The sequence below is a fragment of the Dendropsophus ebraccatus genome, chromosome 1 (genome assembly GCF_027789765.1).
Source record: "Dendropsophus ebraccatus isolate aDenEbr1 chromosome 1, aDenEbr1.pat, whole genome shotgun sequence".
NCBI classification, from domain to species: Eukaryota; Metazoa; Chordata; class Amphibia; order Anura; family Hylidae; genus Dendropsophus; species Dendropsophus ebraccatus.
Window position 1 is genome coordinate 136,272,712 of NC_091454.1, and position 27,350 is coordinate 136,300,061.

A 27,350-nucleotide genomic window follows, 5' to 3' on the forward strand; every position below is an offset into this window, starting at 1 on the left:
CCTAACGGCACACATACAGTAATACATTATAGAGACATATATATTTAACTTTTAATGTACTTTTAATAGAAAACAAGTTTTTCTAATCCGGAGTTCCCCTTTAAAGGCTATATTTGAAACTGTCTTTCATTTTTTCCCATGCGTTTGTGGGGGGTTTTGGGCATTTTTTCTGGTGGTTTTGACTTTATGTGTGAATGATCTTTTTTGTGGTTTCAGCATTTTTGTGTGCTGAACTTTTTTAACTCTGCCATCACATGACCTAGTTGCTGGACCACAAAAGGTGACAATAATGCCAGAAAAAAAAAAATGAAACAACCAGAACAATCCCACTGAAGTCCATGGTAGAAAAAATGCCACAGCTGGCAAAAAAAAAAAAGCCTGCTGCATTTTGGAAAAACTGCCAAAGAACCTCAAAAACACCAGAGAGTAGAGCAAAACGCCACACCAAAAAAACGCCACGTGCATAAACTTCCATTGACTTCCAGCTAACATCTGTCTGCTGGTGTCTTTGCAACAAACAAACAAAAAAAAAAACGCCATGATGCCTTAGAGGGCTCGATGTGTGGGGTAAATTGACACTCTCAAATTGGCACTCTCTTAGGGTCCTATTACACGGAGCGATTTTTAACTATTAACGACTAACAATAAACGATCGCAAATGAGATTGTTTATCATTAACCTGAAATCGTTCACCATATTACACAGAACGATAGTCGTTAGTTACGATCATTACTACGATCGTTATTGCGGTCGTTACTGTGATAGTTTACTCCTTCTGATCCCAGCAAAACAATCAACAATGTGCAATTACGCTGAACAATTAGTGAAAAATGCGGAACTTGAGCGAACGAATGTGGAATTACAGCAATACAGATACAGCTATATCTGTACAGCTCTTGCTTTATAGGGGTGCTCGGCGTCAGTGTATAGAAAATAATAAAGAACCTCTTCACACTCCCCTGGTGTCCTCCTGCCTTGTCTCTCGGTCTCCCACTGACACTTCCAAACCCATCTGCAGTTACAGCCCGCTCAATGAATCACTCGCCACAGTGCTATCCTGTCTCTATTGGTGATTGGATGAGCAGGCTGTCACTAATGGTGTGTGAGATGGTGAGAGATTTATTTGACAGATTATTGGAGCCAAAGCCAGGAATGGATCTGAGAAGAGGAGAAATCTAAGTCTTTGCTTTATGACCTGTTCTTTCTTTATAGTCTGTTCCTGGCTTTGGCTTCAAAATTCTGTCAGATAAATCTCTCTGTGTAAACACATCATTAGTGACAGACTCAGACCCAGAGACAAGACAAGAGGACACCAGGGCTTGCTAGCTTCTTTATTATTTTCTCTATACAGATGTCGTACCCCTTTAATCAGCTGTTGGCCACACTTCACCTACTAGGGCCATTTCACATGGAGTAAGACTGGTAGAATTCCACGGCAGAACTCTCTGCAACAGAATTCCGCCAGCCTCCGTGTCATACTGGCAGTCTATGGGAGGCTTGCGCGCCTCCTCTCTCCGCGCCTCTCTGCTCGGAAGAATTGACATGTCAATTCTTCCGTACGGAGAGAGGAGGCGCGAGCCCTCCCATAGACTGCCAGTATGACAGGATTCTCCGACACAGAATTCCGACAGTTTTACTCCGTGTGAACTGGCCTTTACATGGAGCAATGATTTTTAAACTTGTAGACAGACAACGATCAGCCGACGAGCTGCTTGGCTGATCATTGTCATTATTACACAGGACGATATCTGCCTGAGTTGGCAGATAATTGATCTGTGATCTGTGCGTTTACACAGGCAGATTTATCTGACCAGTGGCGGAACTACCGCCGTAGCGGCCGCTACGGGGCCCCGCCGTATCGGGGGCCCGTGGCGCGGGCCCCCAGAGCTCACATAGCCTGTAGCACCCGGCGGCCGAGCAGGCCTCCCGGGTGCTACAGCTGTTTGGGGTCCAGGTAGTGGCCACGAAGGGGGGCCCGCGGGGCCCTCCCGATCAATCACTCTTGTGACCGCAAGCATTGTTTTGCTTGCGGTCACAAGAGTCCGGCTCCGTGTCGCGTCTTATCCCCGGCAGCCGCGCATCCCAGAACTCCCTGCGCGTCTTGGGCCCTGACTTCCGGTTCCGGCGCGCAGGGAGCTCTGGGATGCGCGCGCTGCCAGGGATAAGACGCGACACCCCCGGCAGCCGCGCAGCAGCCGGGGACAGACCAGGAGGAGTGAGGATCGACGTGGGAGCGCGTTGTCAGGTGAGTTAAGTTTTGTTTTGTTTTTTATTAGCCTGCAGGGTGGGGGGAAGGAGGGGGGCATCTATGAGGGTGGGGGGAAAGAGGGGGGCATCTATGAGGGTGGGGGGAAAGAGGGGGGCATCTATGAGGGTGGGGGGAAAGAGGGGGGCATCTATGAGGGTGGGGGGAAAGAGGGGGGCATCTATGAGGGTGGGGGGAAAGAAGGGGGCATCTATGAGGGTGGGGGGAAGGAGGGGGGCATCTATGAGGGTGGGGGGAAGGAGGGGGGCATCTATGCGGGTGGGGGGAAAGAGGGGGGCATCTATGCGGGTGGGGGGAAAGAGGGGGGCATCTATGAGGGTGGGGGGAAAGGGGACCATCTACGAGGGTGGGGGGGGAAGAGGGGGCATCTATGAGGGTGGGGGGGAAGAGGGGGCATCTTTGAGGGTGGGGGGGAAGAGGGGCATCTATGAGGGTGGGGGGGAAGAGGGGGCATCTATGAGGGTGAGGGGGAAGAGGGGGGCATCTATAAGGAGGGCAACATGGGGGGAAAGGGGCCATCTATTTGGGGGGGCAACATAGGGGGAGAGGGAATACACAGAGGGGGGCATATATTATTAGGGGGTCACAGAGTCAGGGCTACCCACTAAATGAGGGTGTAAAGGGGACAGTACAGATGTGCAGTGTGTATAGAGATGAGGATGGTGCCAGAGTGAGGAGTCTAATATGTCTGTCTGGCAGATTCTGTGGATTCGTGGCTCGGAGAAGTTCTCATAACAGCCCAGGACGGATGGAGAAGATGAAAAGGAAAGAACTCCGATCAGAAAAGACTTCCCCTGTGAGTCACCTGATATAACTGCACTGTAATGTATATGGTGTATAGAACCTGTGTAGAGCTGGGGCCACCTCTATATGACTGGATGAGGTCATTTAGTATACTGGATTTGGTCAGTAACAATATGGTGGTGATGGTTGTGGTGTGGCAGTAATGTTTCCTTCCTATATACTGGTATTACTGGTAATATTGGTCTCAGTATACAGGATTTGGTCGGTAACAGTATGGCGGTAATATGTACGGTGATAATACTTTCTCTCCCAATATGCTGGTGTTATTGGTAATATCTGTCTTGGTGCATATATATATATATATATATATATATATATATATATATATATATATACATACACACACACACACACACACCAATAGCATCACTTGGTCATGAAAGGAGGGGGGGGGCAAGTTGGCCTCTTGCACCAGGGCCCAGGAGACATTAGCTACGCCCCTGGGTCCAGGGTTGTCCCGGGGATTTCCAGGCAGCACAGGTGACAGGCTCGGAGTGGCTTGGCGTCCGCCGGGGGCCAGGGTAAGTACTTCTGGCGCAGGGACTTCAAGCACTAACAAGCGCTCCTATGTACAGGCTAGGGGCGGACGCTGAGCTCACTGGTACCGGTGCTTCCAGGGATGCTGCCCCCCTTGCCACCGTATTGCTGTCCCGGCAGCACAGGTACCGGTGAGCTCAGCGTCCGCCCCCAGCCTGTACTTCCGGCACAGGAGCACTTATTAGAGATGCACCCTGCGCCGGAAGTACTTGCCCCGGCGGACACTGAGCCACTCTGAGCCCGACACCTGTGCTGCCTGGGAATCCCCAGGACGCCCCCCCGGGAGAAGAGGAGAAGACAGCCGACGGGGGAGTTAGGTGAGTTGTGTTTTTTTTTATTTTCTATCTGCTTTGCAAAGGGGGATAATACAGGGTGGGGCCATCTATGGGGGATATACAGGGGGCCATCTATGGGGAATATACAGGGGGGCCATCTATGGGGGATATACAGGGGGGCCATCTATGGGGGATATACAGGGGGGACATCTATGGGGGATATACAGGGGGCCATCTATGGGGGATATACAGGGGGGCCATCTATGGGGGATATACAAGGGGGCCATCTAAGGGGGATATACAGGGGGGCCATCTATGGGGGATATACAGGGGGGACATCTATGGGGGATATACAGGAGGGCCATCTATTAGGGATATACAGGGGGCCATCTATGGGGGATATACAGGGGGGTATATATAGGGGGATAATACAGGGGGCCATCTATGGGGGATACACAGGGGGGACATCTATGGGGGATATACAGGGGGGGCCATCTATGGGGGATAATACAGGGGCCATCTACGGGCGATATACAGGGGGGACATCTATTGGGAATATACAGGGGGCCATCTATGGGGGATATACAGGGGGGGCATCTATGGGGGATATACAGGGGGCCATCTATGGGGGATATACAGGGGGCCATCTATGGGGGATATACAGGGGGCCATCTATGGGGGATATACAGGGGGCCATCTATGGGGGATAATACAGGGGTGCCAATCTATGGTGGATTATACAGGGAGGTATACATAGGGGTATAATACAGGGGGCCATCTATAGGGGGACACCATGAGGGGGCATTTATAAGGGGACCAAATGAGAGGGCATCTATAGGGGGACAACATGGGGGACCATCTTTAAGGGGGATGGAAAACACGGGGGGTAATTTATAAGGGGCCAACAAGGGTGGCATTGGTAAGGGGGAATACACAGAGGGGCATATACTATAAGGGGATCACATAGTGTCAGGGCTATCCACTAAACAAGGGGGTAAAGGGGCCAATACAGATGTGCAGTTTGTATAGAGATGAGGATGGTGCCATAGTGAGGAGCCTAATATGTTTCTCTGGCAGATTCTGTGGATTCGTGGCTCAGAGAAGTTCTAATGGCCCAGGAAGGATGAAGAAGAAAATGAAGGAAACAACTCCGATCAGAGAAGACGTCCCCTGTGAGTCACTTAATATAACTGTACTGTAATTTATATGGTGTACAGAACCTGTGTAGAGCTGAGTGTGTTGATGGCGTAGTGGTCGATTGAGGGGGTGGGGGCCCCAATCAAAAGTTTGCTATGGGGCCCAGCCATTTCTAGTTACGCCCCTGTATCTGACAGAAGTGATGCATCGCGTGTAGTGCTGAAAAATCAGATCAAACATTGTAGCATCACTTAATCACTGTTTGGCAGCAACTTTAGCCTTGGTTTACCTGTTGTGGATATATAATGCATTGAAGTGACATCTATTGCAGCACACATAAATTCACCTGTATTTACCATGAAGGTAAACATTGGCCCACGCCCTCTTTTTTTTAACAAATCTGGTTCCTGTCCACTGTCTACTGTTTATTTACTGTGTCTACTGTTAAATGTGTCTGTGTTTGCTCTAGAGCAATTGAGCTCCATTCTTTCCACCTTCCCCCCAGGAAACTATTCAGACCATTCCTTACTTAACTCCACAGGGCATAATTTCACCCAGGGATGGTCAGCGCCCCCCACCCCAGCCCCTCAATGGTTCATTTGCCCCCAGGACTTAAAAACACTGCAGTCCTTTCATTCCTGCTTACATAATACCCATCTGCAGATAACTCTGTCCATACTACCTGCACTGGCCCCTTCCATTCATTTTAATAACATGAGTTCCCATATGTCTGTGTCATTATCAGACTGTATTGGTTAGGAAAGATCAATGGGTCATAGGTCTTTTCGGCATGTGTCACTGTGTTGGCAGTGACAGATTGACAAAGGATTGGACCCTTCTGTCCCTTAATTACTGAGTCAGAACTGTATTATGGTGCCATAAATGTGATTACTATATGCAAAATGTATCTGCTGACAGACTAATCTCATTGTGAGTTTATTTTCAGCTGCTCTAAACTATTGCATCCTAATAATCAGGATAATTCAACTTTCAGCATCTTCTGCTGTGTGCATGATCCTGGATGTACTGAGAATACATCATGGCTGGGGCAGTGACGGCTGAGCTCTGTGATAACAGCCTAAATGGACCCTCTTATTGTCGTACTACTGGAATGCATACATATTACTGGGGTACTTCACACAACTGCGAGGCTTTCAAATACATCAAATCTTGGCTATGCCGATAGTTTTGTCCTATCACAATTTTGGCACTAGATCTACTACAGAGACATTGCATTTATACATACATCCATGTATCTGTCTATAAATGAATTACTAGATTATCACTGTAACTTTATTACTGTATTACTGTATTACGTCATTTAACTATGATCCACCATACGGCTGCATTCACACATTTCGTGTTCCCCACAGAACACGGACGTGGAATGCCTGTAACAGACTTTTCCCCCTGCCCGGGCAGCATCTGTGATAACATGCTGGGAGCGGGAGAACTGTACAGATATGTGCTGCACTGTAATGACAGCGCTGTGTGGCTGCTTTATTGATCGTGTCATCGGCTGATCGTTCATTTAGGGCCAGACCTAAAATCATTGTTCCCCCACGGCGCATCGCTACGGCTGAATAGCGGTGCGCGGCGGGCAACCGACGATTTGACAGCAGCAGCAGCATACATTACCTGTCCAGGCTTCTTCTCCGTGCTGTCTTCATCCCAGGGTCCCACGCGCTCTATCTTCTGAATGGCCGGTCAGCTGACGGAGCGCTCAGCCAATCACAGGCCGGGACCGCCGCGGCCTGTGATTGGCTACGTGTGGCCTGTCAGCTGACCGGCCATTCTGAGGATAGAGCGCGCGGGACCCTGGGATGAAGACAGCACGGAGAAGCCTGGACAGGTAATGTATTACTGCTGCTGCAAGGGCTGCAAGGAGATCGGTAACAATCTCCTTGCAGCCCTTGCTCAACGATCATCGGGCTGTGGAATAGGCCCAGTAAACATCGTTGATCGGGCCCTTGGAATAGTACCCTAAGGGTTCTCCCAGAATCCTTGTATTCCAGCTGTGGTAGGTAGTGCACCTGTGTCCTAGTCAGAACCCCTACTGATCGCATAATAATGGCATATATTGCTGATGGACTTTACATTTTGAAATCCCGGATAATGCCTTTAGGCCATGTTCACACTGGATAAGAACAGCTGCCATTGTTTGACACGGCCATGTCAAACAACAGTCACTGTCTTTTATGTTCGCCTGGCCAATACTGCAGTATCAGCCGGATGAACATCATTTGATTTTAATTGGAATACAGGCACATTCAGGTTTTTCAGCACACCGATTTACCAATGACCATAGCTGAAAGTACGTCCAGGAGCCATACTCTACACTATAAGCACAGCCTATTCTAAATAGACCGGTCAATTATTTTCTGCGGCTGCAGAGAACAGCGGCCGTAGTGTATACAGGGTGTATACACTATGGCCATTGTCCTATTAATTTCGGTGTTATTAAGCACTGTTAATAAACAACAGCCGTTGTTGCAACTGGCAACAACGGTCCTTGTTTTACTACAAAATACAGTGTATGAACTTGGCCCTATTAGGGATAAAAACTGCAGACTTTGGAAATCAGGCCTCTCCAGTAGCCAGTTTAAGTTTTTCAGAGGCCCATCAGTAAGAGTTTTGATGCATTTTAATAGAAACAGACAAAAAAATATATGGGCTTAAAGCAATTTTCTAGCCACATATTCTATCTGGCTCATGGGCTTTACCCAGTGCTGCTTTAAAACCAAATGGGCAACCTTTTGCCAAATCATGGGCCCTCCACCTTCTCTAAGAACCAAGATGAATGGGGTCAAGAGAAATGGAATCTGCAGACGGTCACATGCAATTTTTCAAAATATATTAAAACTGCAACAAAAAATATGTGCCACGCAGTGGACAAGTCCAGGCAGGCAGCGAGGCGGCGAATGCAGGGGGCATATTAGTTCAGAAACTATGTCAGCGTACCAATCTCCATTCAAGGAGAAAAGCTCTAATACGTAACACAATTCACCAGAGAAATGACAGATCTAGCTGCTTGACTTCAGAATCAGCATTTTACCACATCAACCGTAAAGGGAATCAGCAGGTCACAGCTTCCTAGCCTGATCCATATAGGAGAGCTTACACAGCGATGCTTCAGTGTTTTTATTAACTAATAGAGATGAGCGAACCTCAAGCATGCTTGAGTCGATCCAAACCCGAACTTTCGGCATTTGATTAGCGGTGGCTGCTGAAGTTGGATAAAGCCCTAAGGCTATGTGGATATCATGGATATAGTCATTGGCTGTATCCATGTTTTCCAGACAACCTTAGAGCTTTATCCAAGTTCAGCAGCCCCAGCTAATCAAATGCCGATCGTTCGGGTTCGGATGGACTCGAACCCGAACCCGGTTCGTTCATCTCTATTAAGTAACCATTTTACCAATATGCAAATCAGACCACTAGGTGCACCCAGGGCAGTACTTTACCCCTTGGTGCACTGCTAAGGCCAACTACCCACTCCTCTCACCATACCCCTAATACATACTAACCCCTCTCTCTGCAGCGGCCATCACTGCACAGGGGCAGCCTCAGGATTTATTAGGAGCATGGTAATTGAATTGAAAGGTTTTCCAGTTGTGTAAGTGGACAACATGCAGTCACATGTATCACTTACTAAAGTACTGTCTATAGCTAATATGTCTCACATCCAGTCACACGACCATGCTCTTGGTGTTCCCATACTCTGAAACTTAGTTATATCTCGGTCCTTATAGTGCAGGATATCACACATCACTAACCCGTTATTACTGGTCCCTCTGACTATCTCACTACCTCCTTGTCCTACCAGGTATTGTGTTTCTTATGCTGGGCAGCAGATTGTGTAGTCAGCAGCAGAGCAGTAGTACAGCTGTGCTGGGTGTGAGGACAGTGAGTAATTACAGCATTACCTTATACCATGTAACAGAGAGGCAGGAAGCATAGAGGCCATGTCTATGAGAGAGGACAGCAACCATGGGCACTGCAGTCTCCATTGCTAATCCCTCTCACACCATCAAAACAATGGTGCTCTACACATTCAGATAATATGAATATTACAAAGTACTTCTGATCTCTGCTATAAAGCAACACATCCAAGAGCAGCACTACTGTCTCAGTAACTGCTAAAAATACAGATGATGAATCATACCTTACAATGTTGTAGTCATCGTAATAGGGTTTATGGAGACTGGAGTTACAGGGTAACTCATTAATGTTTTAGTTATCGGCATACAGAGACCATAATCCAGTCCTATTATGTGGTATGGTATCAAATAGAAGAAAGGGTATCGGTGACACCTCTGCAGGTACTTGTGCCAAGGTGTACACCTAATCTACACGTGATAACCGTCTGTGCTAGTATTACAATTTTATCTACAGGGTGAATTATCCTCTGTAAAATATGGGAGCTGCTCTTATATCTCTTGTGTTACATATATCCATATATCCCATGTCCCTGTTAATTTCAGATGCGGACTTGTCTTATTTGGAAGCGACTCATTTCCGGGGGGGGGGGGGGGGGGGGGGGGGATATATATAAATATCCAAAGGGAAGAGGTTTATATAAAGACCATTTTTGTCAGAAGGTTATTAGATCTAATGTTCTTCTTAGAGGGCTACGATGGTGTTTGGAGGTTACTGAGGTAAATAAGCGCCTGCAGAATTTTCAATGAGACAACAGCAGTAGCAGGAAGGATGCTGGGTAAAATGTTACTACCTGGCCGGAATACAGATGAGCAGAGGGATGGATGCCTGCGCTTCTATGTGTCACTTATGCTGAGCTAAAGCTACAGCATCATAGCAACAGTCGTGTTCCTGCTTATACAGCAGGCTTCATCAGCAGCCATATAACACAGAGAGATAGCTTTTCTGCTCATACAAAACAATGGCAAGATACACAATGCAGTTGGCTTCCTGTGCTGCCCCGCTGCACTGCGATACCAGCTGTGTGAAACAAAAACACAGACTGGCGTCCTATGATCAGGCAGACAGTATATGTAATATTTAATATATACTATGTTGGAGAAAGGAGAACAGTTCTAAAAACCACACAGCATAGTGCTGATCACACATTCAAAGTAGTCATAAGAAGCAATATAATATAATTACAGCACATTTGTACTACAGACACAACCTACACCTATATCATTATATCATGCACTCAGCATAAAGCTGGGCATGTATCAATACCTCAAGTTATCAATCTGAACAGATGTAATGCAGAACTGATGCCAACAACCCACCCATACTCCCCTCTCATAGACCCATTATATACACCTGCAGAGGTCATGTTTGTATAAAATACACATTCTGGAACCTCTCCGACTAATACTACATACACCTCCCCCACTTACACATCACAGTAATAACCACCTCCATTCACACACTGTGCAGAAAAAACATCTGTGTATAGGAACAGGCTGAATAAATAAGGGGGTCAGCTTCCCACTAGACAAGATGCTCAAGGGAATGTTAGGTGGATTGTCCTCAGCTGGTGCGATCAATAGGAAGCTCTGCATATCATTGTGAATTGATTCCCCATGCGTTATTATTAATTATCAAGGTAGACAGCTTTTGCACAAGGATTACAACCCACTTATGTTGCATTAAATTTTATTGCATGGTGAGGAATGTAATCCACAGGGGGACATTTATTAAAGGAGAAGTCCGGCGAAAATTTTCATTAAAGTATTGTATTGCCCCCCAAAAGTTATATAAATCACCAATATACACTTATTACGGGAAATGCTTATAAAGTGCTTTTTCCCTGCATTTACTACTGCATCAAGGCTTCACTTCCTGGATAAAATGGTGATGTCACGACCCGACTACCAGAGCTGGGAGGGCTGTGGCTGCTGGAGAGGATGATGGCAGGGGGGCACTGAGGGACACAGGGCACTGGAGGGACACTGAGCATCCCCCTGCCATCATCCTTTCCAGCACCACAGCCCACACAGCTCTGGGAGTCGGGTCGTGACATCACCATTTTATTCAGGAATTGACATAACCATGTTATCCAGAAAGTGAAGCCTTGATGCAGTAGTAAGTGCAGGGGAAAAAAAACACTTTATGTGCATTTCCCGTAATAAGTGTATATTGAGATTTTGTACAACTTTTGGGAGGTAACACAATACTTTAATAAAAATTTTCGCTGGACTTCTTCTTTAAGGGCTGGTTCACACTGAGCAAACACGGCGTAATTCCGCGGCGGAATCCCGCCGTGCTCAGTGTGCTGCTTTGAGTGAATGGGAGAGCGTGCGCCTGTCCGCTGCCGTCGCTCTCCGCTCAAAGAATGAACATGGTAAATCCAGCAGCACCTCCTGCGCAGGTGTAGATTTTTGCCATGAAGGTATAAATCATGGTAAATCAGGTGCGGGAGGAGGCCACCCCTCCTCCCTGCGACATTACTGCTTGTGGAATAATCTAACCTGCTAATATATGCCCCTATAGCACAGAAATCGCCGAGGAGGATAGTATGTCTCTTACCTTCCTCCCTGATGCCATTAGACGTGTGCGGTGTTAGGAGTACTGCCCACTCCTATCACACTGAAGACTCCCATTTACCACCCACTACCACAGCCAAACTGATAAACATATTTTATCCATCCATCTAATCTGATACCTACAGCATGAACTGAGCAGATAGGCTATGTGAAACATAAGTACTAACAGATGATGTTGATGGTGATAGGGGTCGGCATGATAGAAAATCACGACAGACCCCTTTGTTCAGAGGGAGATGAGCCACAGACAGAGTGCTCTAGCTGAGGCTTATCCCTCCCCTTCCCATAGAGAACACAGGAATGTGTATGGGGAGGACAGGGTTGGCCATCAGTTATTGGAAGAGTATGGGGGCCTTTAAAGAGAGAGCTAATATAGACAGAAGTAGGGGGGGACACCAGCTAGGAAATGCCCATCATACCAGGGCTAATGTGGAGTCCTACCCTATAATAATAATAATAATAATAATAAATAATAAAAGTTATTTTTATTATTACCGTATATATGTTAAATAGAGATGAGCGAACCTCGAGCATGCTTGAGTCCATCCGAACCTGAAAGTTCGGCATTTGATTAGCGGGGGCTGCTGAACTTGGATAAAGCCCTAAAGCTATGTGGAAAACATGGATACAGCCAATGACTATATCCATGTTTTCCACATAGCTTTAGGGCTTTATGCCTAGTACCATTACAGTACTACTACATGATAGACTATTATTACCCAAAATTGAAAATGAGTCTGGGTGTAGTGCAGATGAGCATATGAAAATGGCAACTACTACTCACTTCCCCTACTCTGATCCTCTATTATTATAATCCATTGTCAAGAGTCTTTGAAAGGAATGAGAAAAGTATTGGGTGGAGTTATCCTTGTAGCAGATAAATGTATTGTTCAAGGATTATATTATAAATCATCACATTTTAGTAGAGATGGGTGCATGCAATTCAACATGCCCTTCCATAAAATGGAGAGTGTCTCCTAACAAAACCTCTTTTCTATTCTAACACTGAAAGCGCACAACAAAGTAATTCATTCCTTTCTCTTTAATATAACAAAATGTCTCTTACCAGTGATGTTTATAGTGATTGTTGATGCTATGATAGATATTTCCTCATAAGGTTGATGGACATCTGTCTCTACCAAGTCTTCTAAGATGTCAGGAATCACATCAGATGTCATAAATGGTGCATCTTCAGTGGTTGTTGCTTCACCCAAAGTAATGTCCCTAGTGGGCACTTGGGAAGACATCATTACAATGGGTATACCTTCAGGTTCCTGAAAATCAGTAACTGCTTGCTCGCTTACATCCCATATATATGGCAGTGAAGGGTCTGCAGACTTGTCAGTCTGGGGTCCAGTGCTACTTAAAACTGTTGTATGTACAGGCAGTTCATCTTCAATTTCGAGTAATGGGGATAACGTTTTTTCCACTGAGGTCTCTGCTTCATAAATGGGTTCTGTTAGGGAATTCACACCGGTAGTAAAGACAGGTATAAAGGGAAACTCTGAAGAGATTTCAGGCCATGGAGATGCTGATCCGAACGAATCTGTCACAAGAGATACCGATGGAGGTTCTACAATAGCAACCTCTGTCACCTGTATGTCTGTTAGCTCATAACTGGGAGTGACGGTCTGCACATATTCGTCTCTTTCCTGTTTTTTTTCATGTAGAGACATATTAGTCATATTAGTCTGAAGCTGGTCTGATTCTACAACTGGTATATTAAAAGTGGGAACATGTAACGTGTCCGTGTCCGTGTGGCTTTCATCAGAAAATGTAGCTTCGTTATCAAGGGTCCATGCAGGTGTCACTGAAAAAGAGTATTCCGTCACTGGTGCAAGACTAACTTGGGGGACACTATGGGATACAATCAATTCTTCATCTGCCAGTGAAAAGTTTTCAGTTAGCGCTTCTCCCTGGAGACTTATCGGTATGCATGTCAGTAAGACAATACTTATTGATGTCCAGTATGACACACCCATGATGTGCCTCCTTGTGACAACATCTACCAGACAAACACAATGTCACCGTGGCTTTTCTTTTATTTGGCAGCAGAAACTAGAAGGCAAAAAAAAAAATTTAAGAGCAATACATTGGAACATACAGAATAAAATAATTTGTTGACAACAACCACTAACACTGACGGAGCTCAAAACAAAAGGGCGGATGTCTGTCAACAAGGTGCACGTGTAAACCTAACCACTACCTTACAGCTGGATATTATCCAAGCTATACCTTCAGTAAATGTGCAGATATTTTGCATAATTTATACTGATCCTACATTTGATAATACTTGGCGGATCCCAAGGATTATCAAATTCTAATGATAAGTATGAGATAAGACGAAAACAAGGATCAGCATGTTGGATTTTCCCTTGGTTAAAATGTTGTTCCCCAGGACAGAAGCATTACCTAAGTTGTCTGGCAGCTGTTTTTGTCCTCTCTCTGAGCAATAAACATACACAGGTGTGCAGGTTAGGGGGGATCTATGGGACATAGCTGTGCGTGTCACATAAAGAGCCTATAATTGGCTTAAAGGGGTTATCCAGCGCTATAAAAACATCGCCACTTTTGCACCACTCTCATGGCCAGTTTGGGTGGGGAATTTAAACTCAGTTTTATTGAAGTAAATGGAGCTTAATTGCAAACCACACCTGAACTAGAGACAAGAGTGGGGCAAAAGCGGCCATGTTTTTGTAGCACTGGATAACCCCTTTAACACTGATAAGTGTATATGCCAAATGTATCCATACACCTTTATTCAACCAACAGAAGCCAAAATATGGTCCTTTCAGCCTCTGTCAGGACAGTATCAATTTTAAAATTAACCCTTTTTAAAGAGGAGGGATACATTCTAGTCTTAATCAGAAGTATATGTCGGGAAATGTTGCCGTCATATACCTCCGATGTAGACTCCTAACATGACTATAGCCTAATATGAATGGCTGTGTGTGGCCTGGTATTTTTTGTTAGTCAGAGGCGTGCTCACAGGTTTTTTTAGCATTGTCAGCTCCAATCTCTGCTTGTTCACGGTCTTCAGGTACAATAATGCTTTGTGACCAAAATATATCAGCTGCTCAAATCTCTTCTCTGTTCTGATAGTCTGTTACACTGTTTGTTCACCCACAGTAAACAGATGTAAGGCCTGATTCACACATCCGTAGTCCTGCCAGCAGCTGTGGACCTGCAGCTATGGACAGGGCTACGGATGTGCACCCACAGTCGTCCACATTAGCACAACCCGTTAATGCATGGGGTGTGTGTATGGAGCCATAGTTATGAATAAGTCCTTTTTTTGTCCACACATGCGGACAGAATATGCAGAAAGTGGCCTTAAATCTGGTGAGGGGTTGAATATATAAGACTTCATCTTATATTCATCTTTCAACCAATATTTCAGTATGCTCAGTATGAATAAGGCCTAAAGAGCATTGGATTTGAACTCGGAATTGTAAGCCTTATCTGGACATTATCATGTTGGTGAGGCAATGGACTGCAGGTGCTATCTACATGCACTCTGGGGATCAGAAGAGAATTCCAGTGTTATCTCACTGGAGACTCAATGACCAGGTCACCAGATTTCTGCAGGCAAGGATGTGTCTGAGCAAAATCTGCATTCCTTCATTCCTTCTGAAGTTTACATACGTTCTGGATATGCACATTATTTATACATGTGAATATACTGTTTAATGTTTTATGGTATTGTGTACATGAAAAATATAGGTATTTGACCCAAAATTCATAGCTTATTTATAACCTTCAATGAACTTGACAGGTATAACAAGCTTCCTGTGTCTCTAGGACCAAAGTTAAACAATGTATTTATAGGCATTTTTCCTATGAAATGGCTTTTGATGTAGAATAACCTATTGTCACTACTGCTTTATTAGGAGGCTTCTTTTAGTTTTTATAAGCGACTTTCTGATTCTAATTGAACAGACTGATTCCTATAAGGGATAAAACTTATTTCCTTTCTTTTTTATGATGGGATAAAAGGTCAGGTCTTTACTATGCTTTTTATGTTTTCTATGTTTGTATTATATTACGGTATCTAAAGAAACAGGTTACACCAGTAGATATGCAGGTATACAGAAAAATATAACATAATCCCATATAAAGTGTAGAGTGCTATTCTGGCTCAAATTCCCTATACGTCTTTTCTTTTTTTTTGGCAGTCTTAGAGACATATTGTATTTGCTATGCAGTGTATTTTATCTCTTACAATACAGTGATGCTTTATGGTGTGCAAATCTTTTATTCATTGTGATGCACCTTCCTTCTGCCCTGCGTTCTGACTTCTTTCATTTGCACCTGTTATCGTACCCCACTGTTGCACTTCTTACGTGTAGTCATTGTTGAGCAATATCTAACGCTTCCTGATAATAAATGCTATTTGGAAGTTATGCGTCATGGATAGCAATTTCTAAAAATCGGCAATTGAGAACATAAGACATGTACCATTATCATTATGTATTATATTCCTCTGTATTGTATTAAGTGAAAAACATTAAGGAACATCTTTTGATCAAAGACCCTAGCTGAACCATCCCAGTTGAGAGATGAAGTCAATTGTGTGGAACATATTTAACTGATAAATAATGGAATAGTACACTTGTTTGCGTTAATGTTTTATGTGACTCTTGGTGTATGACATCCACGGTGGGTGAAAGCATGCCTCATGTATGGTGTCATGCTGCCTACCTATTACATACAATGTAACACAAAACAAATTGCTGTGTGGGTTGCAGTTCTCCATCAGTGCTATGATTCATACTCATTTGAATTCGGTTTATGAAAAGCACAATGACGAAAAATATTTAATGTATAACATAGGCGAAGGAGGTGGATGTGGAACGTTCTTTTACGACTGTGCTTGTATGAGACCTGGATCTGCTCTGCAAATTATCAGTGAACAGCGCTCAATAACCTTTTAGCTCACTATCTGAGCAATAAATATAACTGGTAGTCATTAAGTTTTTCACTTACATCCAGATTTGCCATCAGTATTAGTAAAAGGTATTTCTTTGTATTATCTCACTTGCTTTTAAAGCTGCTGTATTTCACAGAGTTTCAGTGTCTGGTATATTTGTTCTTTTTTTATTAAAGGGAACCAATCACTTCCCTGAGGGAGTTGGCCCCGGTACCTTACAGCTGCCAGGCACAGCTCTCTGACGCTTTGCTTGGCAGTCTCCGATGGGGTGGCAATTTCAAAATCTTGATCCTCTGACAATCTTTAATCATCTGTCCCAGTGCCCAGTAACTAAGCACGAGGGTGGAGCCGCAGTGGCATGTAATTACGTTGCCTCCACCCTCCTCATGCCTATGCAACGTCCCAGAGCGGGAGTCCACTGCTATTGTAGAAGCACGCAAAGATCTGTACTATGTGTTATATGCTCTGAGGCTGAATACCATAGAATACTGCTCCCGCCACTAGATGTCACTGTGATTTGCACTTTATGTTTCCACGGCTGAAGGTAAACTACAATAGGGTTAACTGATGTCTCTATTGATTGTATGACTCATGCCACTGTCTGCTGGTTTTTTGCTTTGACTAATCCCTGAGCTAGCAACCTTAGCAGTTACTGACCTATCACTAAGGGTTATTTGGTCCCCTTGTCAAATTAGATTCCCCCTGAGAAGCCTTATATATAGTGGGGTGGGGCTAGTTGTCAGTGGGTTCAGATCGGTTTAGTAGGGATTATTGATTATTGCAGAGAACCTACTGAGGAGATTCTTCCAGGCCCTGGCCTGAGGCCAGAACCCTGTTGTGGGACGATTCTTTATGACTGGCTAGAGCACCTTCAGGGGGGACTGCCCTGAAAACCTGGACTAAAACCTATTCACACTGGGATGCTACCTCTGCTATACAAGTGTATTGAGGTATCGTATAAGCCAGTAAAGCTAAGTGCAAAGGCCGAGTCTCTACTGCCAACACGCTAGGTTCCTAAGGGGTACCCCCAATGACTAGCTCTCCCACTAGGTGGACGTGTAATCCCTAATTGTGTGTCAGTCAGTGGCCACAGGATAGCTCAGGCGAATGTTCATTCCTGTGGAAACAGAACTCTCTTCTAACAGCCTCAGCTGAGTACCCTGAGTCTGAATAGATCCCCCGGTCTGCAGCCTACAACTACAACTACATTTTAAGTTATTCTTGTCAAGGTCTAATCTACTTCAAGTGTCAATAGTATACAGAAACTCTTATCTATTCTTCTAGCAGCGGCCACGCTGTGCCTGAACCTAGGAACTCTTAATTTCTCTTGTCTCCCAGCAAAGCCAGCTGTTTATTATACAAGTCAAAAACCTGTAAAGGAATTGTTTATTGCCCTAACGGGACCTTCTGCAAAATAAAAATAAATATATATATATATATATATATATATATATATATATATATATATATACCTGTACTGCACTACAAAGTTTTCTCCAGTAAAGACTTTAACTGTTTAAGTGCATGGGACTTAGGGGGAGATTTATGAAAGGGTATAAATATATATTGCAACCAATCACAGCTCAGCTTTTAGCTCTGGTAAAATATAAGAGGAGCTGTGATTGGTTGATGTGGCCAGTTTACACCAGGTGTATTTTTACACCCTTTCATAAATCTCCCCCTTAGCGTTTACTGCGACACCTGCACTACACCAGTTCTATTACAAAAAGCTGTGTTTTAGTGTATCCAAGAGTTGGCAAACATACCACTCCTGGCCACTGTGACAAGTGCCTCATTTGGTACTACAACAACCAGCGCAGTAGCATAACACCTGGCCCCCCTGGTTCGCTGCACCTAGTTAACCAGGCAGAAAGACAATTAAAGGTCAAAATTTTGAAATTGCCACCTCACAGGAGACTGCCGGGCATAGCATCAGAGAGCTGTGCCCAGCAGCTGTAAGGTAATGGGGTTAACTCACTCACCCTTGTGGATGTGATTGGTTCCCTTTAAAACAGATCCTAAATAATTCTAAGATTTTCTTCAATGTTTGCTTTGTTCATTTGAACATTGATATTTGGCAAAACTGAATCCCAGCCTTGAAATGAAAGTCCAACTTTTTTCCAGTAATTAAAACACATTACAAAGTTATATAACTGTGTAATATGCATCAGTCACCTATCTGCCCCCCTTCCCTATCTTTTCTCCCCCCCCCCCTCAACCCGCCACCAGAAAGTGAAGTAAACTCATTCTTACCTAATGACTGTTGACCCCAGGCTTTTCTGTGGCAGCCATTTTGTGACAATTACATCATCAAGAGGGAAGCTAGTCTAAGCCCTGTTAGGCCAGCCTCCCTTTGTCAGATGACCGAGGTTGCTCAGCTCTGATTGGCTGAACAAGCTGTAAGCCATCTAACAGTTCTACAGAGTCAGTTAGACATCACAGGAGACAAAGTGCATTATGGGAAAGCCCAAACCAGGAAGTGAAGAAAAAATGAAGACACCAACTGGAGCTTCAGTTTTTTTTATCAGCTCCGGAGTTGTCCTTTAAATATCCATAGAATATCAGACCACTTGAGCATGAAATGCACAAGCAGAGATGCACACTACTCTGTTGTTATGTTTCCATAGTTAATGGAACGCTGAGAATGAAGACAATTTTCTTTACCTTACCATTTTCAGAAATGATTACTTTATTTAATAGTCTGGTTAATAGATTGTTCAGTCATCACTTATTAAAGGTGTATGACCATCTCTAAAGACCAAGAGAGCAATGATATAGTGGTTACATAACTACCTTGCCTCAAATTGCCTGTGTCATCTGTGAGCAGATTTCCTAGTGTGCCATATGAGATGCAGTTTATCTTCAGCTCTTCAGCTTCTAGAAGGAAATCTATTACAAAGATAGTAGATACATTGTGCATCCTATATGAAACTCTTGATAGCTTAAAGCGTAACTGTCATTTCAGGGTAATTTTTCTGAAAACAATAAATATCAACAGTACAAGCGATTTTAAGAAACTCTGTAATAGGTTTTATTTACTAATAGAGTTTCCTTCTGGACTGAAAAAGCAATCTCCCATTCTTCCCCCTTACATCAAATGAAGCAGGATTTCTGTGTCCATTATGTGGCTATGGAGAGGGGAGGGGCTGTTAGGAGTGACTGAGCACAGAGCAGTCCTGCACAGCACAACACCCTGCAATCTTCTCTCAGTAAGTTCATAGATAAGCACTGACCTTTCTGACCCCAGAATCCTGCGGTTTAGGTGCCCAGAGAGTCTACAAACAGCTGACCTTCATGTCACCTCTTCCTGCTCCCTCATCTCCCTCGGCCCCTCCCCCTTCATAGGCTTACAATGGAGAGAGCAGAGCCCGTCTTCACTGGCTTCTCTGTAATGAAGACGTGTTTGCCTGATAATGCACAGATAAGAAGTCAGGGGGGGAGGCTGGGAGATTGCTTCTTGAGTACAGAAGGAGGCTTTTTTGGCTGATGAAACCTATTACAGAGTTTCTTAAAATCGCTTATACTACTGATTTCTGCAATAAAAAAAAAAACATGACAGTTACGCTTTAAATTAGGGGACAGAGGTTCTGTATCAGTGACTGGAAGTGCAATAATGAGACTTTGCCCCTCTGTGTCTACAAAGCCGCAGAGCCAGATGAATTGTGGGAAATGTAGGCTGCATTACAAGAACCATATGAAAAGGGAAATAGGAATCAATTTTTGCGTCACGATAATGAGTTATAGTGGGACCAAAAATTAAAACAACAAAACAGTATGTATCATCACATAAATGCCACCTTTGGTTTGTACAGGGAGCAGAAAATGTATTCATTTTTCTCACTCTACACTCCTCCACTCCTGGCTTTATCTTGTCATGGAAGTATACTTTGCAAGATAAAGGGGGGGGGGGGGGTACCATAGTGTGATTACTTCATGTGAAAAAACCTCACCCACATGCGATGGCCTATAGGTGCACAATGTTGTTGCAACATAGTGTGGTCACTGGCCCGCACACAATGGTTATCATCATATGGTATCTAGCCCCTTGTCTCAGAATGTATAGTTTAATGACATGACCAAATTAGAAGTGGAGTGCCATTCCCCAAAATGCTTGCAGTTTTTTGCATTATATACATTTTAAAATGTTGGACTTGGCTATCTCCACAAGCCCCCATGAATCGAGCAGCGGTCATAAATGTACATTTCTTGCTCCATTCAGCCAGGAGAGTTGGGGTCCTGGAGATAGTGGGAGGAGTTCCAGATATTTAACATCCCCCATATTTACTTAGTTATCCCGTATAATTTCTATTCATGGGAAAACCCTTTAAAAAGAAATGTGTCATCAGCGAATGGCCTATATTGTTTAAAGGACAAGTCCGGCCAAAAGTATTTTTTAATATGTTATTACATAAGAAAAGTTAGACAAATTCCTAATATACACTTATTATGGGAAATGCACATATACTGCTTTTTTCCTCAATTTAGTAGATCATGCAGACTTCAATTTCTCTTAAAAAAAATGTGACGTCACGAACCGAACCAGAGCACGGCTGGGTGTAATTCCTATGAAGCTACCAGCAGGGGGCACAGTATATGGAGAATTTACATTGTAATTGGGTTGCAGTCATCCATAGCAGCTTTTGCACTCACCGGGTGGCAGAAAAAGGCTCCCCGGCACCAGTCCAACCTGCACCGGCTCCCTTAGCCCCGCAAAGGACCCCCCACACCCGTCCATCACACTGGCTGCCCTCCCCTAGCCTCATTCATGCCGCTGGCCGCCCTCCCCTAGCCACATCCATGCTGCTGGCCGCACCCGACCATGTCACCGGCCGCCCCCGCACCCATCCATGCTGCTGGCCGCCACCCCCGCACCTGTCCATGCCTCCGGCCTCCCTCCTCGCTCCTGTGTCCGGCGTCTCTCTCCCCCGCAGCAGTGAATGGCTATGTGCGGCTAAAGAGAGACAGCGGGGACCACGGTATAGCAGCGCTCTCCCCGCTGTACACAGGACACATAGTCATTCACTGCTGCGGGAGAGAGATAGGGGGAGAGAGACGCCGGACACAGGACCGGGCAGCAGGGTGAGTGATTGCAGCGGGAGAGAGCGGGGGGCGGCCGGTGACATGGTCGGGTGCGGGGGCTACCAGCAGCATGGACGGGTGCGGGGGACGGCCGGTGACATGGACGGGTGCGGGGAGGGGGGGGCGGCCAGCAGCATGGCTGGGTGCGGGGGGCGGCCGGTGACATGGACGGGTGCGGGGGGCGGCCAGCAGCATGGATGTGGCTAGAGGAGGGTGGCCAGCAGCATGGATGTGGCTAGGGGAGGGCGGCCAGCAGCATGGACGGGTGCGGGAGGGCTAGGGGAGGTTGGCCAGTGTGATGGACGGGTGTGGGGGGTCCTTTGGGGGGCTAGGGGAGCCGGTGCAGGTTGGACTGGTGCCAGGGAGCCTCTTTCTGCCACCCGGTGAGTGTAAAAGCTGCTATGGATGACTGCAACCCAATTACAATGTAAATTCTCCATATACTGCGCCCCCTGCTGGTAGCTTCATAGGAATTACACCCAGCCCTGCTCTGGTTCGGTTTGTGATGTCACATTTTTTTTTAGAGAAATTGAAGTCTGCATGATCTACTAAATTGAGGAAAAAAGCAGTATATGGGCATTTCCTATAATAAGTGTATATTAGGAATTCATCTAACTTTCCTTATGTAATAACATATAAAAAAATTTTGGCTGGACTTCTCCTTTAAGTCAAGTTTTTATGTTAAAGTTATTTTTTAGTTCTTAAGAAAGGTCCGCAATAAAGATGTGTGGAGAATTAATGGACATTCCTGATCCACTGGAAATTCTGTGGAGAAAGGATATGCAAAATAGCTCTCACACCACACAGGCAAAGTGGTGTCCCTTCAAGTCAGTGTTTTGCTCCATCCAGGAGTCTTAGAACATTTACTGAGGATCTATGCTAAGCCAAAGAATTTCTCAAAAAGTAAAGACTTCTCCTTTTGGAGAGTTTGTTTGGCTAGGCATAGATCCCCAGTCAATGTTCTAAGACTCAAAAGACTCAGTGACTTAAAGTGTCACTGTTGTTATAACTTCCTAAATCAACTGTAGATGTGTTATACAGCAAGTTTGCAATGTACTTTCATTATTTTTTTTTAGTTATCATGGAAAACATGGCACTTCCTGTTTTCTGACTTTTTTCCCCTCAAAAAACAGGAAACAGTCAGAAAACTGGAAGTCATCTGGCTGTTAACTGGTAACTGGCCATTCTGGGCAATAATTGTTTGGTGTACAAGCGCATGTTGAAAGACCATGATCAGCCAACGTGCAAGATGTAACAGCCTGATCATGAACAGAAGTGCCCTGATTCCCATGGTGAGGTGTCTGTTGGTTGTCACATCCAGGTAGAGGCCAAACAAAAAGGTTGTAAGGATTATGGGAACAGTCAAGCACCATGTACTGCCCTCTTCCAGTTCTCTATATAACTCACTATATAACTGAATAGCAATAACAGAAAAAGCATATTTAGCTTGGCTACTTTATTACAATAACTCCCTTTTACTTTTATGAATAGGACTTAAGATATAGGCTGTAAGGAACCATCACCTAAGTGGGTGCTATTTAGAGATGAGCGAATTTACAGTACAAAAGTAGCAAATCGATTTGTTAGCTGGGCAATCTGCTTATCAGCCTGCTGCTTTTGAAATCCATGCTGCTCCATGCAGCTCCACCCCGGGTGCCTGGAAAAGCTGGATTTAGTCCTGGGAAACTTCTTCCAGGACTGGATCCAGCTTTTCCAGGCACCTGGGATGGAGCGGCACAGACTTTAAAGGCAGCTGGCTCATAAGCAGATTGCCCAGCTAATGAAGCAATTTGTTTTGTTTGTACTGTAAATTTGCTCATTTCTACTGCTATTATTGACCAGACCCCAAAAGTGGCTATTGGGATTTAGGAGAATAGCTGGCTTTTTACCACTAAACAGCCCTAAGTTGTCAATCTTTCCTTTGCCTGTGGCTTTACCTGTTTCAGAGTGTTGGGAAAATGAAACATAAACCTTGTAACAGTTCCAATTGTGCCCCATAGATTGTGGGGATAGTGGTGCAACTCTATGAATGGGGAGATTTATCAAACATGGTGTAGTGTGAAACTGTCTCAGTTGCCCCTAACAACCAATCAGATTCCACCTTTCATTTTCCAAAGAGTCTGTGAGGAATGAAAAGTGGAATCTGATTGGTTGCTAGGGGCAACTGAGCCAGTTTCACTTTACACCATGTTTGATAAATCTCCCCCTATGTATCTATAGGGTCCAATGCTGGTAACACTTTGGTTTAATATGGCCGCATCCTGTGATAAACACTAAAATAACATGGATTCTTTCTTTTGCAATACCAGTTTTAAATTCCATTCACTGATATGTTTGTAATACGTCCAGGCAAAGGTAGTGACCACATAGTGGATTCAGAACTACAAGTAATATGTAGTCTCTACAGGTAACGACATGGATGGTTGCTACTCTGGGCTTCATTCTCAGCAGTAAGTTTTCCTACCTTCTAAACCTTTTGGAATATTATATTTGAAATTTTGGGGTCCATGAGTTGGGATCACCAACAATAGACATAGATAGTCTTCATATCATTGCAGTAATGGTTGTATATGTGAATTTTGTGGGAACTTATTAAAATTATTGGGTTAGAGTGGACATTCCTCATCAAAGTGGAAGGAGCTGTATATTGCATGACCTTCACAGGTAATATAGCAGCAAGGAAGAAAGTGCTACTATTACCCTCTGAGGAAACCAATGGACCTGCTTAGGATGAACAGGTCCAATATCCATATCCGCCTTCATATGTGATACTTTTTGGGAACTTGCTGTACCACAAAATGCAAACACTGGAGTGGTCTTATGGCTCCTACAGTCTACAGTAATTTGTCCACCCTATAGTGGTCCGCTAATATATGTACCATCTTATGAGAGCTATGATATGAGCGGTATCATAATTTCTGTTTTCAGACCGTCTACCTACCCTCTGGTCATCATTTCCATGTACTGAAGAGCTATATATAAGTGAGAATGCTGAGCCTTAGTAAACTGCAGCATTTTACTCCACCATAATGATAGTAAATGACATAATCTAATGCATGTGCAAGAGTCGTATAAGGATACAATGTAAACTATCAGATAGACAATATTCTATCCACATGCCAGCATATCAAATGGCTAAATATACATAGTATAAAATGCACATAGAAGATACCAGCAATGCTGTGTGTAGAAATAGCGATTATTGTCTTGCATCAGGGCAGAAGCGTTCATATCTAATGAAGTAAATATGTGCAGTAACACAGGCGATATTCCACGCGCATGGTCATGTATGGAAAAGCCAGCATTACTATGCTGAATTTATTTTACGATCATTTACGATTTATCGGATTATCAAGTCCAGATTATAGCAATTGATCAAATGTTTTGATTATATTTATTAATGATTTAAAGGATTTGATCAGCTCAGATTATTGGGTTGTGCAGAATGAATGGCTATCGTGGACAATTGTCAGCATGGGATGCATTGCCTGAGAGATCATTCTGTCTATGAGCAGCTGATGTCTTCAGTATGTGAAGCAGAGTAAAGAGCGCAGTGTGAGACACAGACAGCCCGCTCACTAGTAGCGACCACACACACAACTAAGGCATCTGCATACTAGGCACTTGTAATACAATGGTGAGCACCGAAGACGTATAAACAGTGTATATACACAGCTGTATGGCAGAATTTGAAGCAGCTATGGAAAACGGAGAGCGCTTTTTTTTTTTATAAAGCAATATATACATATATAGGTATAGCATCTGGGCGATGTGGGTAAGTCGTATATAATGTACAATGATGTAAAGCAAGTAAAGTATACTTATTCTCATAAACCCCCATGTATTTAAGGAGAAAGGGGGCATCACTTACCCGTCCACATCCATGCTGATCCCCTCAGTGTGCTGAGCCCGCTCTCTCCACCACATCCCACCTCATCTCTTCTCAGTAATGCTTTCCATTACCAAACCAGCCCCATCTCTGAGCTTCTCCCTCCCCCATCCCACCTCACAGCCATTCCCCTCCTCCTCCTCCTCTCTGTCAGTATATCCCTCTAGTTCCCCTCCCGGTCACTGTCTCCTCTGCCTATCGTGTTGCAGATAGTGTATCCATGTGTATTGTCACATATGTGGCACTGTACTGTACCTGCCGGCTGTGCACAGGTTACAGCATCAGGGGGGTAGCTATAGGGAGGCAGAGGTGGAGGCGACCTTGATAGACATAATGCCTCCAGACTCAGGCTGGCAGCTCAGTGCAATGTCACATATACTGGAGGCATGTCATTGGACCACAGGTCTCCTTCACAATATGGTTTGCCTGCTGAGGAGTTTTCTATTTAGAAACATCATAGAAGATTGTTGTCAGGAAGTCTCATCTTATAATGTTTCCTTTATCATTGTAAGATGGCTATATGTTTATGGGCTATGACTGGTCGCTATTGGCAACAGATTTTCTTACAGAGACATCTGATAAATGGAGTCCACTGTTGTATGAGCTTTATTCTTTCTTCCAGTATGGGGGACCTGGGCTATCTCTATCTATCTATCTATCTATCTATCTGCGTTACTGCTGGTGCACTGATAACCCCTGACCTCTGCATGGAGCTCTGTACATTTTCCTTTCCTACTTGATTGCCAGCTGGAGAACAGAGGTCAGAGGTTATCAGTGCAGTAAAGCAGAGATCTCAGTCTTCTGCTTGTTAACCTTTTTTTTGTGTTGCAGCATGTAAGTACACATTGGGTCACTTACTCACTGCAGTACATAAGGGGTTAAGAAGAAGAACACAAGCTCTTACCTTCTCCTCCGGGCCTCCCTCCTGCACGGGCCCCATAGCAACTGCCTACCCTGCCTCTATGGTAGCTATGCCACTCTATATTAGGTATACATAGGTAATCTTAGGTACACCATGACATAGCTGGGGCAGGAGCCTTTGGCTTCAATAGACAGAAATAGTGATTGGGTCTATTTCTTGAACGTTTGCTTTTTTGTGGGCAAAAAATAATACAATTAGGTAATGGACAGGACTGTGCTAGTATCTTGACTTATACCCCAGATGTCATCCTAAAACATTATGGAAATGCATCTTATTCTTTATGGGTGATATTTGCTCAGATCAGTGTGTTGTGGACCTGGTTGCTTCATATGGATGCACCAGATATGGTGATATGGTGCATGTTTGGGATATGTTCAACAGCTTCCCCATGTTGCCAAAGTCACAGCAACATTAGGTAGCTATTGGACCTTGCATGCGGATGCGGTTTTGTCCGGACACAATTACCACTACGTGCTACCAATCCCTTTCATTTCAGAAATACCTTTTAAGGAAATAGGTGAAGGTAGGTAGGACCTTTTCTGCTCTCTAGATAACTGCTTTAAATAATTGAAAACAAGACTCTGGCAAATAAAATCCAGCATGCTTTATCCGTTTCTCTGCAACATCATCTGTCAGAAAGGGTTGAAGAGTCCCTGTACTTACTATTTGGCCTAAATCAGTGGGATAAGGTTCTTTTCGACTAAGCGATTTTTGGCCGTCAGTGGCCACAAATGAGCACTGATCAGCGAGATCAGTGCTTGCTCTCAGTGCATTTACATTGTATTGTTTGTGCGGTCATTTAATTTCATTGCTTTGGGCCGCAGATCCCTTTTCAGCCATCAAGTGGGTGTTTTCCCGCTCCTGGACTCGAGCGAATTAGAACGATAATCGTACGTGTAAACGCAGCGAACGATCAAACGACGAACGATACATCGCTCATTTTGATCTTTCAACATGTTATCAAATCATCGTTTGTCGTTCGCAAAAAATTAG

The 27,350-nt window shown here is 44.4% G+C and overlaps 1 protein-coding gene across 1 annotated transcript in view; it reads right to left on the reverse strand.

The window, feature by feature from the left end:
* Positions 1-25,482, reverse strand: part of PRRT4 (proline rich transmembrane protein 4) — a 50,634-nt gene extending 25,152 nt beyond the window's left edge. Inside the window, exons 1-2 of the mRNA XM_069979481.1 lie at positions 25,418-25,482; positions 12,604-13,595 (exon numbers count right to left, since the gene is read on the reverse strand). Of these exons, the coding sequence (XP_069835582.1) occupies positions 12,604-13,519 (916 nt within the window). The 5' untranslated portion in view covers positions 13,520-13,595; positions 25,418-25,482. The remainder of the gene's footprint in view (positions 1-12,603; positions 13,596-25,417) is intronic.
* Positions 25,483-27,350: the final 1,868 nt, after the last annotated feature.